At 39.2% G+C, this 19,437-nt stretch overlaps 1 protein-coding gene across 2 annotated transcripts in view; it reads right to left on the bottom strand.

Moving 5' to 3' along the window:
- LOC124556468 (solute carrier family 22 member 7-like) overlaps nucleotides 1-19,437 on the bottom strand; it is a 152,687-nt gene that overhangs the window by 53,968 nt on the left and 79,282 nt on the right. Inside the window, exons 6-7 of one of the 2 annotated variants that reach the window (XM_047130420.1) lie at nucleotides 9,489-9,703; nucleotides 9,097-9,284 (exon numbers count right to left, since the gene is read on the bottom strand). In XM_047130420.1, coding sequence (XP_046986376.1) covers nucleotides 9,097-9,284; nucleotides 9,489-9,703 — 403 coding nt within the window. The remainder of the gene's footprint in view (nucleotides 1-9,096; nucleotides 9,285-9,488; nucleotides 9,704-19,437) is intronic. The other variant, XM_047130421.1, reaches the window with a different exon arrangement.

Raw genomic sequence — 19,437 nt, 5'->3', positions numbered from 1 at the left:
TAAGGCTTCAATAGGCGTTGCCTGGCTGTCTTCGTGATAGTGTTGCAGGCCTAAAATTTCGTCACACAGCAAATTTCCATCAATATCTGACTTCATGTTGACAGTTAACTTTTCTTGTAATTTAGAACAGCATTGTATTAGTTCTTCTTTATTTTGATTTTTTTTAATGTCAAACAAGAAACTCCACGTCGCAGAAAATTCTTGCATCTGTTCAAATCTTTCTTTCATGGATATGTGCACGGTGTCTAACAGTGCATTGAAAAACTCTACTTTAAACTTCTTTTTTGGGTCAGTTATTTGATCATCAACAGCCTCTTCACCCGGCCTGCGTTTAATACGTCTTAATCGCATTTGTGGTTTAAATAATGGCTGCATATCAAGATCTGAAGCCAGTTCAGTTGCTGTTACAATAGCTTGTTCGAAACCTGTTTGTCTATATGTTTCCAAATAAGAGCAACATTTGTCAAGGATTCCCATAAACTCGCCAAAGTTGATTGTGGGTGACTGACTTGCTTTACTCACAACGTTAATTTGAAACAGAACATCATACCATGTCACGAGAGAAACAATGAAGCTGAAGTCTTTTAATTGTCCTCCTAGTGTTGTCGCTTCGTGTGACACCGCAGCATCGCTTTATTCAGTAGCATCGGCCAAGGAAACCAAAGCGTCATGCATTTCGCATAATAGATAACGAACCGCTTTGACGCTATCAATTCGAGCTTCCCAGCGTGTGTCACTCACATTTTTCAGGGTGTATATCTTCAGATGGTCGGTCAAAATTTTCCATCTATTTACCGATCCAGCAAATAGATTAAACATTTTTTGTAACATTCCGAACAGTGTCACGGATTTTACTGATGATTTTGCCGCATCACACAATACCAAATTATAAGTATGGCATCCACATGGCACAAAAAAAGCTAGTGGATTTAACTTCTTAATTCTGTTCTGGACGCCTTTATTTTTCCACTTCATGTTCGCGCCATTATCGTAGCCCTGTCCTCTGCAGTCATTAATGTTAAGGTCAAGATCACTCAATGTTTTTAAAATGCTTTCTGTGAGGCCTTCACCGGTTGTATCATCTACACTCCTGGAAATGGAAAAAAGAACACATTGACACCGGTGTGTCAGACCCACCATACTTGCTCTGGACACTGCGAGAGGGCTGTACAAGCAATGATCACACGCACGGCACAGCGGACACACCAGGAACCGCGGTGTTGGCCGTCGAATGGCGCTAGCTGCGCAGCATTTGTGCACCGCCGCCGTCAGTGTCGGCCAGTTTGCCGTGGCATACGGAGCTCCATCGCAGTCTTTAACACTGGTAGCATGCCGCGACAGCGTGGACGTGAACCGTATCTGCAGTTGACGGACTTTGAGCGAGGGCGTATAGTGGGCATGCGGGAGGCCGGGTGGACGTACCGCCGAATTGCTCAACATGTGGGGCGTGAGGTCTCCACAGTACATCGATGTTGTCGCCAGTGGTCGGCGGAAGGTGCACGTGCCCGTCGACCTGGGACCGGACCGCAGCGACGCACGGATGCACGCCAAGACCGTAGGATCCTACGCAGTGCCGTAGGGGACCGCACCGCCACTTCCCAGCAAATTAGGGACACTGTTGCTCCTGGGGTATCGGCGAGGACCATTCGCAACCGTCTCCATGAAGCTGAGCTACGGTCCCGCACACTGTTAGGCCGTCTTCCGCTCACGCCCCAACATCGTGCAGCCCGCCTCCAGTGGTGTCGCGACAGGCGTGAATGGAGGGACGAATGGAGACGTGTCGTCTTCAGCGATGAGAGTCGCTTCTGCCTTGGTGCCAATGATGGTCGTATGCGTGTTTGGCGCCGTGCAGGTGAGCGCCACAATCAGGACTGCATACGACCGAGGCACACAGGGCCAACACCCGGCATCATGGTGTGGGGAGCGATCTCCTACACTGGCCGTACACCACTGGTGATCGTCGAGGGGACACTAAATAGTGCACGGTACATCCAAACCGTCATCGAACCCATCGTTCTACCATTCCTAGACCGGCAAGGGAACTTGCTGTTCCAACAGGACAATGCACGTCCGCATGTATCCCGTGCCACCCAACGTGCTCTAGAAGGTGTAAGTCAACTACCCTGGCCAGCAAGATCTCCGGATCTGTCCCCCATTGAGCATGTTTGGGACTGGATGAAGCGTCGTCTCACGCGGTCTGCACGTCCAGCACGAACGCTGGTCCAACTGAGGCGCCAGGTGGAAATGGCATGGCAAGCCGTTCCACAGGACTACATCCAGCATCTCTACGATCGTCTCCATGGGAGAATAGCAGCCTGCATTGCTGCGAAAGGTGGATATACACTGTACTAGTGCCGACATTGTGCATGCTCTGTTGCCTGTGTCTATGTGCCTGTGGTTCTGTCAGTGTGATCATGTGATGTATCTGACCCCAGGAATGTGTCAATAAAGTTTCCCCTTCCTGGGACAATGAATTCACGGTGTTCTTATTTCAATTTCCAGGAGTGTATTTGCAGAAATGAGATGAAATGTTCTTTTACACTTACGCCATCCTCTGTTATGTCGGCGCATCTTAAAGTTATTGAAAGTTGTTCTTTGTGGCTTATATCTGGAGTACAGTTAGCTGTGATTGCAGAATACTTTGAACCCTTTATGCGGGATACGATTGTAGACATAAATTGTGATGCCATGAGTTCTATTCATTCATTTTGTATATTTTTGCCGCAATAATGGTCAGCCAAATCACCATTCAATGCCAGTCTGACGTGCTCTTCCATGATTGGATCAAACTTTGCCAATAACTGTACAAGACCTAAGAATTTTCCATTATTTGGGGTAAATAATTTATCTGATAACCCTCTGAATGCCATATTATTTTCAGCCAAATACAAAGTAATGTGCATCAATCTTTGAAGCACATTGCTCCATCGTAAACTTTCTTTAGAAATTAGCTTTTGTTCTTCCTTGTCAATAGTTAATCCAGCTTTAAACCTGATTTCAGCTTCAGTCCATTGAGTAAATGCTTTTTTGTGGTTAGGACTATTTTCATGCAGTTTCAGAGCTTCACTTAAATGTTTCCAATTTCTGAAACCCACAGTGGTAGTCAAATTAGTAGTTGACTTTAAATCAAACAGTCGACAACAAAAGCAAAAGACACTGTCGTTTGATACAGAATAAACTAGCCACCGTCGTCTGATAGTTTCTTCGTTTGATAGTTTTCTTGTGTAATGAGTTGAAGAGAAATGACACCCATTTTCATCTTTTGGAAAGTTATTTAGACATACTTGTGAGGGTCCACATATTATAATGCGATCTATATCTCTAGCATTAAGTACTTTTGGCCACGTACCTACATCAGAAACATTGTATTCTTTTATTGCAAGAACGTTGATACTTTCATCGACCACAGATGTCATGTATTGATTTTGACTTGGAGAAATATCAGAGGATTCATGCAAAGATGTACTGCGCTGGTCAATTTGATCACCTTCAATAGGTGATTGTATATTTTTTGTGTATAATTGTTCACAGTCTGAAGAAATATTTGCTGATACATGGACTTTTGATTCAATATCTGAAGTATTTGCTTTAGAATTTCCTTTAAGGTACTTATAAATATTCATGTGCTTTTTAGTTTCTTCAAGAACTTTTTCTTTTTCAGCTTTTCTTTTCCGATTTTCTGAACCAGAAAGCTTTTTTTTAATCATTTCCTTCTCTTCTGGCATGATTTAATAATTTGACAAATTATTGCTTGGACACTGCTCTATTTCGCGACCACAATATTCGATCTATAACAAATAAAGAAATTCACCTATCAGTAGACGTAACTAGAAAAAAACCTGAACTGAAAGATAAAAATGTTTTTCGCACCTACCAGAAAATTAAAATGTTGACACAGTCACGACACTCGTTTCACTCACAATTATTCAGCCACGAAAACATGACCGCTGCCTCCGACTCTTACTGACAATTACTGACATGCGGGTGCAAATCGTAGCGCTGCCAACATATGCAGTCTAACAAACATTGTGTGGCGCTGTATTATTTCAGTAAGTTAGGGGGGAATTCTCTTTGAATGCAGCGCACGCATTGCATGATCTATTAATTAATGTACATGAGTCATTAAGTCACAAATATTCGATATAAATACATTCGTATTAATTAAATCATAATGTAATGTGTATTTCACAGTCTGTATTTTCTTTTATTTGGAGCGACCGGTAGTTTCTGTTGTAAACGAGAGATGGTGCGGCTGCATGGGCTCTTCCCTGTTGCAGTTCTTGAAACAAATAAGAGAGGCGCTTTGGTAGAGCCCGTGCTAGCCCGCGTCAAACATGGATGGTTGCAGACAATACGAAGATTGCATTCAGCATGATTTCTCTTCTGCTACCACGAATTCATCGCGCATTCGTGAGATTAGCGACGTATGTTGAATGAGACTGAATAATATTTTAGTTTCGCGAAATGGGTGATTGTACATTGTAATTTTTTTTTTACATGCGTTTAGTACGTGGCGCCCCTTGGGCCCCGGCGCCCTCGGCGACCGCCCGAGTCGCCCCACCCTAAAGCCGGCGCTGAGTGTGTATGACTAGGGACTGATGACCTCAGCAGTAAGTCCCATAGACTTTACATACATTTGAACATTTTTCTTCGGATTTCACGAAAAACCACACACACACACACGACTGTTTCGAAATATGCATGCTCCTTACACAACAGTAGCCAAACAGTGGAAGTGAACAGACCACAAGCGGCAGCTTCTGAACGGGGAACAGTTTGGACGTGACGTTGATTGCTTTTGGAGGAAGGAAGCTCCAACGTGTAAAATGTCAATTACCAAGTATTTTTATCCAGGCTATAGCGTGTTGAACAAACGGAGTAAATCCACTAGTAAGTGTCTGGATACAGTGGAAATTCAAATTGGATCGTTAATTTCAAGTCGTTTTCATTCATCTCTAAACCAAAGACTATTGATACTTCGGGAGGAGGGGGGGGGGGGGGGAGGGGAGGGGGGGGGTCATTGTTAACATGACACTTGCATTAAGAAGCTTTCAGTTCCCTGGGTTTCGCTCTGAAAGTTACTGTGCTCTTGACTGACTAGGGGTCCGCCGTGGATTTTCGACTGACAAAGGTGTCCACCAGCTGAAAAAGTTGGGAAGCACTGATTTAAACCATATGAGCGCTGTCCCATTCATACCACAGTACTTGAGCTTATCCAGAAGTATTCCATGATTTACACAATCAAAAGCCTTTGAGAGATCACAAAAATCCCAATGGGTGACTTCCAGTTACTCAGAGCTTTTAATATTTCATTAGTGAAAGTACATATAGCATTTTCCGTTGAAAAACCTTTCTGGAAACCAAACTGACATTTTGTTAAAACTTTATTTTTATAAAGGTGTGAAGCTACTCTACAATACATTACTTTTTCAAGAATTTTGGATAAGGCAGTCAGAAGAGAGATTGGGCGGTAGTTGTTGACATCAGACGTATCCCCTTTTTTATGCAGTGGTTTAACAATGGAATACTTCAGTCTATATGGGAAAATATCCTGTTTCAGATAGCTATTACATATGTGGCTGAGAATCCCACTTATCTCTTGGGAACAAGCTTTTATTATCGTGCTGGAAATGCTATCAATTCCACGTGAGCTTTTATTCTTGAGAGAGTTTATTATCTTCATAATTTCAGAAGGAGAGGTAGGTGGAATTTCAATTGTATCAAATGGTGTGGGCAAGGCCTCTTCCGTTAACTGCCTTGCTTCTTCTAATGAACATTTAGATCCTATTTTCTATAAAACATTTAAAAATTGATTATTCAAAATGTTTTCAACTTCTGGCTTGTTGTTTGTCAAGTTTCCATTCGCTTTGATGGTAATATCATCATCCTGTACTCTTGGTTGCCCTGTCTCCCTTGTAATAATATTCCAAATTGTTTTGATTTTGTTATCAGAGGTATTAATCTCAGATATGATGCACATGCTTCTGGACTTTTTAATAACCTTTCTTAATGTAGCACAGTAGTTTTTATAATATTTGGCTGTTTCTGGGTCATTATGCTTTCTCATTGTTAGATACAGTTCTCTTGTGTGGTTACAAGATATTTTTATTTCTTTAGTAAGCCAAGGTTTCCTTGCATGGTTTCTTATAATTAGATTTAACTACTTTCTTGGGGAAACAGTTTTCAACTTCCCTTACAAGTGTATCATGGAATAAGTTACATTTTAAATTAGCATCGGGTTCCTTGTACACCTCATCCCAGTCTAACTGCTGAAGATTTTCTCTGAAATTTCTAATTGTTGATTCATTAATTGAAAGCACAACTTTGGAGGGTAGTTTTGTATTTACTGAATGGAGCTGTCATATACTGTAACTAGCTGAGCACCATGATCAGCAAGGCCATTCTCAACAGCACAAGAATTTATGTCTTTAAACTTATCTTGGTCTATAAAAGTGTTATATATCAATGTGCTGCTGTCCTTTACTACCCGAGTAGGAAAATTAGTGACAGATGTCAAATTGAAAGAACTGAGCAAGACTTCCAGGTCATTCTTCCTATTACCCACTTTCAGTGAATCAACATTGAAGTCCCCACAAATAATAATTTGCTTTCCCCTATCTGACAGAAAGCACAACATGGCATCCCAGGTTTCCAGGAATAATTGAAAGTTTCGTGAAGGGGACCTATATACTGTTACAATTATAAAACAATCATATGTACACAGTGTCATGAGACACACTAGCAACAAATTGAGAAATATACTACATCCCTTTGTGCACTGCTCCTATAGGGACCTTAAATACAGTAATAAACAAATTAAAGTGTGCAAAAAGGAATTTAAGCACTCATTCCTATAGCATTCTATACGCAAATGGAATGAGAAGAAGCCCTAAAAATTGGCACACTTGGAAGTACCCTTCACTATGCGCTTCTCACTGGTCTGCAGACTATAAATGTAAATTTAAGTGTTGATGATGTCATGCATTCTCCTTCTGACAGCTAATCAGTCATAATTTAGTATCTTTCTGTGTAAAGCCCTATCCTTTGTTTTCAGACTATTGTGCAATAGTCACTGTTTAGAATTGTCTTTAGAGACATTTTACTGCATGGAGTCTCCACGTCATGAACTGTTCCAGTAAAATGATATATGCATATCCAGTGCTTGGTGAACTATTTTTCTGAACTTGAGCCACATTTCTTGTACATGCTCATGCACAGAGGTACAGGTTTAGATATGATGCTACTTCGTCTTTACCTACTTTACTGAAAATGTATACCTAATCTTTGTGTTACAGCTGCCTCATTGACACCAATATCAATTTCAGTGCAGAGATCCTCAGAGAGGTCAGGTCTATTTGGTGTTATTAAATCAAATATATTTCTATGATGAGTTGGCTTCAAAGCTAACTGTTCTATGTAGTTTCCAGAGAAAACTTTTACTGTTTCAAGTCTGCTAGTAAGACCCAAGTATTAAGGAACTTCAGACAGTAAGTATCACATGGCCTTTAACACCAAGAAGATTGCACAACAAGAGTAGCACACTGTCAGACAAGCGTATGTGTCATAGGTTTCCTGCAGACTCAGTTTTGTTGCAATATGCATAACAGGTGCATCACAGTGTGCAGCTGAACTGGTCTGACAAATGGAAACTTATTCCAAAGTTGACATTTACAGGACAGTATGATTCTTGAGGGCAAAAGACTAAATTGCACATAAATTCACTGTGAAATTCTGTCAATAATATAAAGTCCAAATTCAATGTCATACCCACCTGCAATGAAATGGTACGAAGAATTTGACTGAGGTCACACAGACGTGGGTAATGCTGATTGGGAAGGAAGGCAGTTGACATTGACCACAAATGACAATATCTTTACAACCAAGGAACTGATCCACAGCAACTGGAGGGAAAAGAAATTTTCCAATGATGACATTCACACAGTGAATGTTGAAAAAAACTGTCATGTATTTGTGTTGCTTTGAAGTGTAGTGCAGTATTCAATTAAAGTTATGGTACTTGGCCTACCATAAAGATGTGTAATTTACTTTTTGAATTTCTCTCATGTATGTTTCTGCCCACTACTGATACTGAGGATTGCCCAATTACTCAGGCTTGCAGTTTCAGTTTCTGTTTTCTATTTTACTTTCTTGGCTACTGCAGTGAATACATTACTTTCATTTTATAATAGCTTATTTTTTATATTCATTTAGATCTGTAGCAAACCACATTGCTGTCAATTTTGAGTTTTTAACAGCTTTCTGTACCTATTATGTTAACATCACTACTTTTTAGAAGCAGTTCAAAGTTTACCACTTTAATCAGAGTTCCTGAGATGATTGATCACTAGGATTTTAGTAGTCTCATCTGTTGAGGGGCATTTCTTTGATTCTTATACTGATATATCTCAGGGTCTCTTACAGGTCATTATCTCAACTGGATTTGCCTAATGATGAATATAAGAGGATCCTACATTTTTCAACCCCATAATACAGGTAATGGAAATCTTGCTCTTGTTGCAGAATCTTTAGTCTTCAGTTCAGGCTTTCCATTCAATTCTGTAACTGGGATGCCACGATCATTTCTGGGGACAACTCAGCAGATTGTGAGCTTCACTGAAATTCTGTGAGGAAAGTTGATCTTCTTAACTTAACCTTTGCTGCCAGTCACTGGAATGAAACAAGTATGACATCAGAGCTCAGATGAGAGGCATCATTGATGCCAGTGTGTGCAACAGTCCACAGCTGGTGGCACCATGCTTTCTCAGTGTCTGCCTGTACAACCTCTTCAATACCTTCAATGTGGATCCTAGACATACACACTGAGTAAACATAGTGATCCTTTTTATCCCTTGCACCCGCTTCCATTATTCAATGGAGACAATAAACAGCTTTTGAAGGGGAAAATACACTGTAACATGTTGGGACAGTTATAATATGTTCAAACACAATCTTATCCCATAACCGGCAACTTAACATGGTTTATGTTTACATCACAATCTTGAAGTATCAAGCATTTCCTCATAACAAGCTAGTTGTTGAGCATGAAATAGAGTAATATTTCACTAACCTTGTTAGTACAAACCTTTAGATACTTACCACAAAAGCAATGTATGGAGCTACACATATAACAGCATTCATAAGCATATATTCCATAGCCACACTTGTTTGTCTGACACATGTAGGATGTATCTCCAGGCTCTGCAAGTTTGTGAATGAGACTGATGCTTGAGCACAGAACTGCACCGCCAGAGTACTGGCAGTTACCATCCATTGTGGTGATGATGCTGTAATGTACAGTATTAAAAACGTTTGTACCTTTCGCTACTGTTCTTCATACAAAACAATAAAACTATTTTTAATAGTTGTCATCAGATAAAAATGATATTAGACACTCTGATAGCTACAAAATATCTAAAAGGTATAAATTTCTTAGGCATTAGTATGACTTGCTCAAACATTTGAAAAAGAAGATATAATTTATACTGTACCAGTGATTAAGCAGATGATAAGGTATAACAAAATAGCTGCAGTTAGCACTGTAAACGAATGTGAACATCGTCTTCCAAATTTGTTGCCAACATAATGTGACATACTTATGGCTGGTATATGAAGAGCTGCCTGCCCAATGAAGGGAACAAAAGGATTTCCTCCAAATGCCTTGGTACTCAACAGCAGAGTAAGTGTAATAAGTCCTGAAGCTGCCCTGCAGCAAAAGAATGTCACATAGATGTTTCTGGTATGTGAACTATGTAAATGATCAACATGTAGCTATGTTTCTATACCAAAGATGGCAATTTTAAGTAAACTAACTATTTGTACTTTATTACATCATACTGTGAAAAGTGACCAATGGAATGTGCAACAAAGTAATTAACTATGTAAAAAAGCAATATTAAACAGTTTGTCAGTTTATGACAGCAAAATACTTTACCTGGTTAGGAGTTACTAGGAGAGGTGAGATAGTGTATAACAAAACCAAAAATAATAGCTAATAAGAAGAAGTTCTGCCATTTGCCTCACAGAATTTCATGATTTTCAGCAGATTTAACTTTTAAGTTTTTCCCATCTTTAATAAGGAGAGAATACTTTTGGAGTATATGGACAGGTGTTAGTGTACAATGGACACAATAATACAGCAAATGGCCCTCCTGGCATAATTAGGTGAGCTAATAATGTTGGCAACATGCTTCTTTGTGATATGTTGTTCCTGTTTAACACTGAGACATGACTGTACTCACAAGAACTTTACTCTGCTTGAGCAGTGCTCTGTTAGAGCCCTACATTATGATTTTTGTTCAGTCACAGAATCAAATTAATATTCGTTCACAAAATTCAGTGTTTTCATCATGACAAAGGACATGATATTTACAAGGGGATGTGATACGTATGCAGTTTGCAACATAACAATCTGATTCCGGTTCAAGCTGCCGAAGTTTTTGGTCATGTGCACGTGAAGTTTGCTTGCTTGTGTGAATGAATGATGTGTTAATCTTTCTTTTTCTGATTAAGGCTGTGGCTGAAAGCTTATGCATAAGTGTTTTGTAATTGTGCCTGTCTGCAACTTAATGTATCATCTTTACAGTAAGTAGCAGTCTATTTTTTCCTTCATTGTACATGATAATTTGAGAGATATTTCATCCTGTATCAAATGATGCCATGTTATTAGAAACCTTAATGTGAAAACTCCACCAGCTGCTGTAAGCTAACGATGGTGGTAGCATGTTCACCTTATATTCCACTATTCATTATTCATGTCCACCAGACGTACTTTTATTAAACATTTTTTTATGTAAGATAACTATGCAAATTTACTTTGCTTTCATTTCCTGTATTGTTTTCAATGAAAATAATGAATTTGTCATCAATTGCAAAGAGGGAAATTTGACAGGAAATGAATAAGCAGTATTCAGTTGATTATCTATTTTTGAAATACATATTTTGGTTTGGGCTCATAATTTAACTGTGTAATAAAAAATTCTAAAACAAATCAGCAGTGCATATGCTGCAGGAAGACTTTCCATTAACAAGTTCCTAATGATGAAAAACAACTTCATGGAAATCTTTATATGCTCTTACTGAGACAGTTATTTAAGAGGTGTTTCTACTTACTTCTGCTGTATAAGTCTTTCAGTACAGAAGGTAAAAGCTTAACTTAAAAAAAACCCTTACCAATAGTGCTTTTTAAACCCTTGAATAGCGTTCTCGCTTCCCACGCCCGGGTTCCCGGGTTCGATTCCCGGCGGGGTCAGGGATTTTCTCTGCCTCGTGATGGCTGGGTGTTGTGTGCTGTCTTTAGGTTAGTTAGGTTTAAGTAGTTCTAAGTTCTAGGGGACTTATGACCACAGCAGTTGAGTCCCATAGTGCTCAGAGCCATTTGAACCATTTGAAACCCTTGAATAGTACCATTATTTCATGCAGATCAAAAACTTTTGCAAATGAAAAATGTCCCACTCCATACAAAGTGAGATATTCTTTTTTTCTAACCCTTATTAAATATTAAGTAATGATCCTTTCTCTGATTATACTATAATATTAATAAAAATACAATGATGAGCCAAAATTATTATGACCACCCAATTAATAGCATGTTGGTCCATGTTAGGAGGGCAATCCAGTAGCATGAATTCAATAAGTCCTTGTTAGGTTTCAAAAAGTATGTGGTACCAGATTTATATGCACAACCCACACAGTTCCCATAAATTATTGGCCAGTGGTTTGTAGATGCAGAGCTGGTGCCCAATAGCATCCCAGACATTTTCCATTTCGTTCAGATGAGGCATGTATGGTGGCTAAGTCGTCAATGTCAGTTAATTCTCATGCTCCTAAAAACCGTAGCAAGATTGTGACATGGACAGTTATCCTGCTGGAAGATGCCATCTGTGTCAGGGAAAAACATCAACCAAAAATGTTCACATGTTCCACACCTGTCATTGGTGTCTTCAGTCACTACCATGGGAGTGAAGGTGAATGCCCCACATAGCACAATACTAGAAAAACCAGCTTGCATCTGTGGTACAGTTCATGTTCTGAGTAGCTGTTCTCCTGGATTACAGCGTGTCAGGACACAACCACTGGCCTGGTGTAACTCTGATAGATAATGTATTTGTACAGCAAGATGATGTAGAACAAACACATGCTGTGGTAAATGGATTATCTGACCATGATGCACAACTGATTAACTGACAAAACGTAACAGGGTGTACACTTCAGAAACTATTAAGTGAAAGTGTGAGGGTGCTCAACCCGGTATCTGTAGATCACTTCAGAGAAAGTTTAGGAAATGTAAACTGGGAAGATGTATATAATGAGCCAAATGCTAATGATAAATGCAGCATATTTCTTGATAAATTTATATCCCTTTTTCAACATTGTTTTCCAAAGAAAATGACTAAATGTAACACCACAAACTTTTCAAATAAACCTTGGATTACTACAAGTATTAAAGTGTCTTCAGAAAGAAAAAGAAAACTGTATGAGACAACAAGAACCAGTGAAGATCCTGAAGTAGTTTTACACTGTAAAAATGATTGTAACATACTGAGAAAAGTTGTAAGGAAATCAAGAAATATGTATGTTAGAGAAGAAATTAACAACTCCAGCAATAAAATCAAATCAATATGGAACGTTATTAGAAGGGAGACAGGAAAAGTAACCACTGGGGTAGGTAGTATTACTGTTAAAGAGAATGAGACCATCTTAACCAACAGTACACAGGTAGCCAATGTATTTAACAATCACTTCTTAGATGTAGGAGAAAAAAATTGGTGAGAATAGTTCAAAAGAAAAAGCCAGGCAGTACATGGAAGAGTCAGTTTTGAAAAATTTAGTCAGATTAAGTTTCATCTAACAACCTCTTGTGAAATAAGGAAAATTATTAAATCTTTAAAAAATAAATGTTTTCTTGGAGTAGATGACATCTCTAACAAGTTATTAAAACAATGTGGAGCAACTACAGCTGATGATTTGAGTCACATATGTAATGCATCACTGACTCAGGGTATTTTTCCATACAGGTTAAAATATGCCATTGTCAGGCCTCTCTTCAAAAAGGGAGAAACTACAGATGTCAATAATTACCGGTCAGTATTCTTGCTTACAATATTTTCGAAAATCTTTCAGAAAGTAATGTACTCGAGAGTGGTTAGCCATCTCAACAGTAATGGGATACTTAGTAAATCACAGTTCGGATTTCAGAAATGCTGTTCCACTGAGACAGCAATATACAATTTAACTGTCCACATAATAGAGTCTTTAAATAGTAAAATGTCACCAGTAGGAATATTCTATGACTTATTCAAGGCATTTGATTGTGTGAACCATGACATTATGTTGGAGAAATTACAATTCTATGGTATAAATGGAACAGCATATGAGTAGTTTAAGTCATATCTACAGAACAGGAAGCAAGAAGTCTCTTTATATGCTTCAAGTGATTCAAAGGAGTTTGCCACTTCATCTAACCGGGGTGAAATTACGTTAGGTGTTCCACAAGGTTTGATCATGGGTCCCCTCCTGTTCTTGATACACTCCTGGAAATGGAAAAAAGAACACATTGACACCGGTGTGTCAGACCCACCATACTTGCTCCGGACACTGCGAGAGGGCTGTACAAGCAATGATCACACGCACGGCACAGCAGACACACCAGGAACCGCGGTGTTGGCCGTCGATTGGCGCTAGCTGCGCAGCATTTGTGCACCGCCGCCGTCAGTGTCAGCCAGTTTGCCGTGGCATACGGAGCTCCATCGCAGTCTTTAACACTGGTAGCATGCCGCGACAGCGTGGACGTGAACCGTATGTGCAGTTGACGGACTTTGAGCGAGGGCGTATAGTGGGCATGCGGGAGGCCGGGTGGACGTACCGCCGAATTGCTCAACACGTGGGGCGTGAGGTCTCCACAGTACATCGATGTTGTCGCCAGTGGTCGGCGGAAGGTGCACGTGCCCGTCGACCTGGGACCGGACCGCAGCGACGCACGGATGCACGCCAAGACCATAGGATCCTACGCAGTGCCTTAGGGGACCGCACCGCCACTTCCCAGCAAATTAGGGACACTGTTGCTCCTGGGGTATCGGCGAGGACCATTCGCAACCGTCTCCATGAAGCTGGGCTACGGTCCCGCACACCGTTAGGCCGTCTTCCGCTCACGCCCCAACATCGTGCAGCCCGCCTCCAGTGGTGTCGCGACAGGCATGAATGGAGGGACGAATGGAGACGTGTCGTCTTCAGCGATGAGAGTCGCTTCTGCCTTGGTGCCAATGATGGTCGTATGCGTGTTTGGCGTCGTGCAGGTGAGCGCCACAATCAGGACTGTATACGACCAAGGCACACCGGGCCAACACCCGGCATCATGGTGTGGGGAGCGATCTCCTACACTGGCCGTACACCACTGGTGATCGTCGAGGGGACACTGAATAGTGCACGGTACATCCAAACCGTCATCGAACCCATCGTTCTACCATTCCTAGACCGGCAAGGGAACTTGCTGTTCGAACAGGACAATGCACGTCCGCATGTATCCCGTGCCACCCAACGTGCTCTAGAAGGTGTAAGTCAACTACCCTGGCCAGCAAGATCTCCGGATCTGTCCCCCATTGAGCATGTTTGGGACTGGATGAAGCGTTGTCTCACGCGGTCTGCACGTCCAGCACGAACGCTGGTCCAACTGAGGCGCCAGGTGGAAATGGCATGGCAAGCCGTTCCACAGGACTACATCCAGCATCTCTACGATCGTCTCCATGGGAGAATAGCAGCCTGCATTGCTGCGAAAGGTGGATATACACTGTACTAGTGCCGACATTGTGCATGCTCTGTTGCCTGTGTCTATGTGCCTGTGGTTCTGTCAGTGTGATCATGTGATGTATCTGACCCCAGGAATGTGTCAATAAAGTTTCCCCTTCCTGGGACAATGAATTCACGGTGTTCTTATTTCAATTTCCAGGAGTGTATATGTGAATGACCTCCCTTCTTATGTGAAACAAGATGCTGAACTGACACTGTTTGCTGATGGTACAAGCATAATTACTAATGCAGTAAAAGAAAGTCTGATAGAAAATGATACAAATAAGGTCTTTGGAAAAGTTATTAATTGGCTTTCTGCGAATGGGCTTGCTCTGAACTTTGAAAAAACACAGTACAACCAATTTTCTGCTGCAAAAAGTATAATGTCTTCAATAAACATAACACACCAAAAGAAGTCAGTAGCCAGGGTAGAGAATACTAAGTTTTTGGGTGTACATATAGATGAGAATCTTAATTGGAAAATTCATATTTTGGATCCCCTAAAGCGACTAGGTTCAGCAACTTTTGCAATAAGAATAATTGCCAATTTTGAGGATGTATAAATTAGTAAGCTAACATACTTTGCATACTTCCACTCTCTGTAACTTCTGCACAATTTCAGTGCAGCAATATGTTAATTGTAAATAAGTGTGTGTGTGTGTGTGTGTGTGTGTGTGTGTGTGTGTGTGTGTGTGTGTGTGTGTAAAAAAATTTTTTTATTTTAAACTCAGTGCATTAGTATTTGTAAAATGATTCTTTCATATAGTGTTCATTAAAAAACTGACGATCATTCCACTTGGGACGTGTGGAATGGTACATTAGCTTATTTGATTGAGTTGTAAATATTTGTCATGTATTGTTGTTTTTCTGACATGTTCTACATCCTGGAGGACCTCCTCACTATGGATCAATTGGAATGAAAGTAAATCTAATCTAATCTAATCTTCACTGTGGCTGTGGTCACAGTGTTTTGACTCATTAGGGTAATATGTACTTCTATAGAAAAAAATAAGGACACAGTATCTACACAAACTGAAATTTAATCTTTAGTTCATTACATACTTAAAAAATGAAGTTGCAATTTGACAAAAATCAGAAGCATTTCAGCTTTTGAACGTATGCAATTCAGTTTGATGTTCAATAAATCATTGTAATTTTTAAACTTATTAGCAGTAACTATCATGCCAGAACTAGAGAAACCTTCTATAGAATCAAAAAACCAGGAAGATGGAAAAACTGGGCCATCACATTCCAACAATGCGGTAGACCACACTGAATCAACAAAAATAGAATCAGATGCAGCATTAAGAGCAGTATTGGAACAAGCATTGTCATTATCCTCCCAAACAGCAGAACCATAACCACCACTGGAAACAGTAGCAGAGCCACAGTCACCAGTGGCAGCAGCATACCCAGAATCATTATCATCAGAAACACAGGCAACAAGAAAAGAATCAAAACCAATAATGGTAAATACAACATAAACACTGGCAGAAGTAATAGGAGCCACTCATCCCCTTAACAAGACAAGAACTTTACCACCATGCCATCTGAAGGACCAGTCAGCTTTGGAAAACTCATCAAACTGTCATATACTGAGGAAGAGGAAAGCAGTAGTTCCATCTCATCTCAATGCTTTGTGCTGAGGTCTATAGGAAAACCACAGTAAAATAAGTAAAAGTATAATGTTCTTACATATTAATGTGCAGTCTCTTAAGAACAAACTTCAATATTGGCTGGAAAACTCAAACTGCACTGTGATTAGAATAAATGAACACTGGCTTAGCAATGATGAAATAAAATTAAGTGTACCATGAATTGGCAACCAGCTACTGTGGAACAAGTATTAAACATGATGGTGTATCGGTAATGTTAAAAATAGTATGATCATAATCTATGAAGTTATAGATGTAAGTGGACTGTGCATAGAAGCAAAATTTGAAGCTGCAGCCATAATGTTGCCAAAACAAGAAATTATAATAGCTTCAGTATACTGCCACCCAAAACATAATGAAGACCTGTGTGTGGAGCTTCTGGAGAAACTGATACTCTTGTTACTCAAATAAAAAGATCACAGAAAACTAATATTTGGTGACATCAATACAGACATTAGGTTCAAGAATAAAAAGGTTGATCACTTGCTAAATACAGTAAGATCCCTTAATTTCAGTTGTGTAAATGACAAATCCACGAGGCAGGAAGCACGTCTAGATAATATAATTTGTAATTTTCATCTAAACAAAACAGAATTCAACACAGTCAAGCTAGGCATTTCAGATCATGAGGGACTATGGCTCAGACAAACTGTTAACAGTAAAGCAACTGAAACTTTCATGGACTGTAGAAAAATTATAAGACCAATTAACAAATCAAAGCTAAACAAGTTGATAAGTAAATTGAATTTAATAAAATGGGATAAAATAATAACCACTTCAGGTGCAAATGAATCTACCAACAAATTTATAGAACTGTTATCTGAAAATTTTGAAGCATGTTGTGCTAAACACTGCAAGAAAATATCAAAGCAAAATCGTTACACCAAACCAAAAAATTTAAAAAGCTGGTACACTCCACATCTAAGTAGAATAAAAATCATGATGTTACTCTATCATAATATGTCCAAGCACAATAATGCTGACAAGAAAATGTATATGAATGTGAAAATGATTTACAGGTCTGAAATCAAGGCAGCTAAGTGCAAAGCAAATGACATGTATCTACTGAACTCAGTGAATAAATGCAAAGCTGCATGGGAAATGATTAAAACAGAAACTAGCTGTGATGATAAAGTATACCAGAAACTAATTCCACCTGATATTCTAAATGCACATTTTGTCAGTTCTCAATCAGATAAAAGCATAATGGGGAATGTGAGTAAGGCAGAGGCACTGCTGCCAGAAATGAACAGTAAGCAGACAGACAGATTTCACTGGATTTGTGTAACTGAAAAGATGGTCAATGAATCAATAGCTAAGCTCTGTAATTCTAGAGCAGAGGATTACTATGGTCTCTCAAATTATGTTATTAAATATATCAGAAATCAAACTGTAACACCACTGACTGAAATAATCAACAAAATTTAAGAGAAGGTAACTATCTAGAATGTTTAAAAAGAAAGGAGATATAGCATCTTCAGATAACTATCAACCAATACCACTTATACCCATAATATCAAAAATAATAGAATACTGCATGCATAAACAGATCAGTCAATATTTTGAACATGATATACTCACCTCCTCACAGTATGGTTTCAGAGGCAGCCGTTCTACAGTCAAAGCAGTTGAAAGCATGGTAGTAAAAATATACAATTGTTTTGAAAATAAAGATATTATCTGTGCAACACTGTTGGACCTCAGGAAAGCTTTTGATATGGTCTCCCATAATATTCTCATAAAAAAGCTCTACTACTACAGAGTGAGAGAGAATGCTCTATGCCTAATGCAGTTATACTTGGACAGTAGAAAACAGTTAGTTAAGGTAACTAATCAAATGTCAGAATGTCTCCCAATTGTAAAGGACATACCTCATGGATCTGTTCTTGGATCTTTCCTTTTCATTATTTATATAAATGATTTGCCTGCAGTTGTACCATGTGATGCAGTGCTATATGCTGATGACACAACACTCATCACAGGTGATACCAATATGGAAAATGTGCAACACAGCATGGCAGTGGCAATGGAGAGGTGCACTACTTGGTTTGAGGTAAATGTTCTGCAGAAGAATGACTGTAAAACTGAAGCTATTGAATTCAAGCTGAATCCTCCCAGTCATGATAACAAAAAATTAAAATTATTAGGATTTCATATAGATAAAAAGCTCGTCTGGGATACCCACTCAGGGAAGATATGTGGCAAAATGGCATATGCTGTACGAGCTGAGGAGCAGTGTCAGCAAAGAACTTCTGTTATATGCATATGTTGCATTCTTCCACTCACGCCTGAATTGTGGAATTCAATAGGCTCAAAATTAGTGTTTAAATGGCAAAAGAAATCCATAAGGTGCATAGCAAGACTTAGCCCATATGACTCATGTTGAGATTATTGTAAGAAACTAAATATAATGAAAGTGCATGATCTGTATATTTACAACTGCCTTGTCTTTGTTAAAGAGAATCTGAGTAAATTTGACTTAAGGAGAACAGTTCTTGATGATTACACAAGAAGGGGACATACAATTGATATTCCATATGCTAGGCTTACAAAGACACATAACAGTTACAAATATCTGGTCCTGTTTACTTCAACAAATTACCTGGAAATGCCTACACAGTGCTGGTAAATAGATTTAAAACTAGTCTTTTGAGGTGGATGAAATGTAAAGCAATTTACTTTGCTCAAAAACAAATGACTCACTTTCCTTATGAGAATGAACTGTAAATTAACTGCAAACTATACATATGCCACACTGTTTAATGTACTTATTGTTAGTTATCTGTTCAATTACTTAATTGTCATTCACTGAACAATGTAGTTCATTTACCTTGTAATTGATCTGTTGAGAAACTTCTTGTTGTTATTGACATTTGCACAAATGTGTATTGTATCCACCTTTAATTATTATATTGAAGTTAATAACATTTGTCATGTTGAAGTTTATATCATTATTATTGTTATTATTACTTCGTTAACACTGATGATGCCAATTGCATGT

The sequence above is a fragment of the Schistocerca americana genome, chromosome X, assembly GCF_021461395.2.
Source record: "Schistocerca americana isolate TAMUIC-IGC-003095 chromosome X, iqSchAmer2.1, whole genome shotgun sequence".
In the NCBI taxonomy this organism is placed as follows: domain Eukaryota; kingdom Metazoa; phylum Arthropoda; class Insecta; order Orthoptera; family Acrididae; genus Schistocerca; species Schistocerca americana.
The sequence above is the reverse complement of the archived record's forward strand: the minus strand, read 5'-3'. Positions and strand labels throughout refer to the sequence as shown.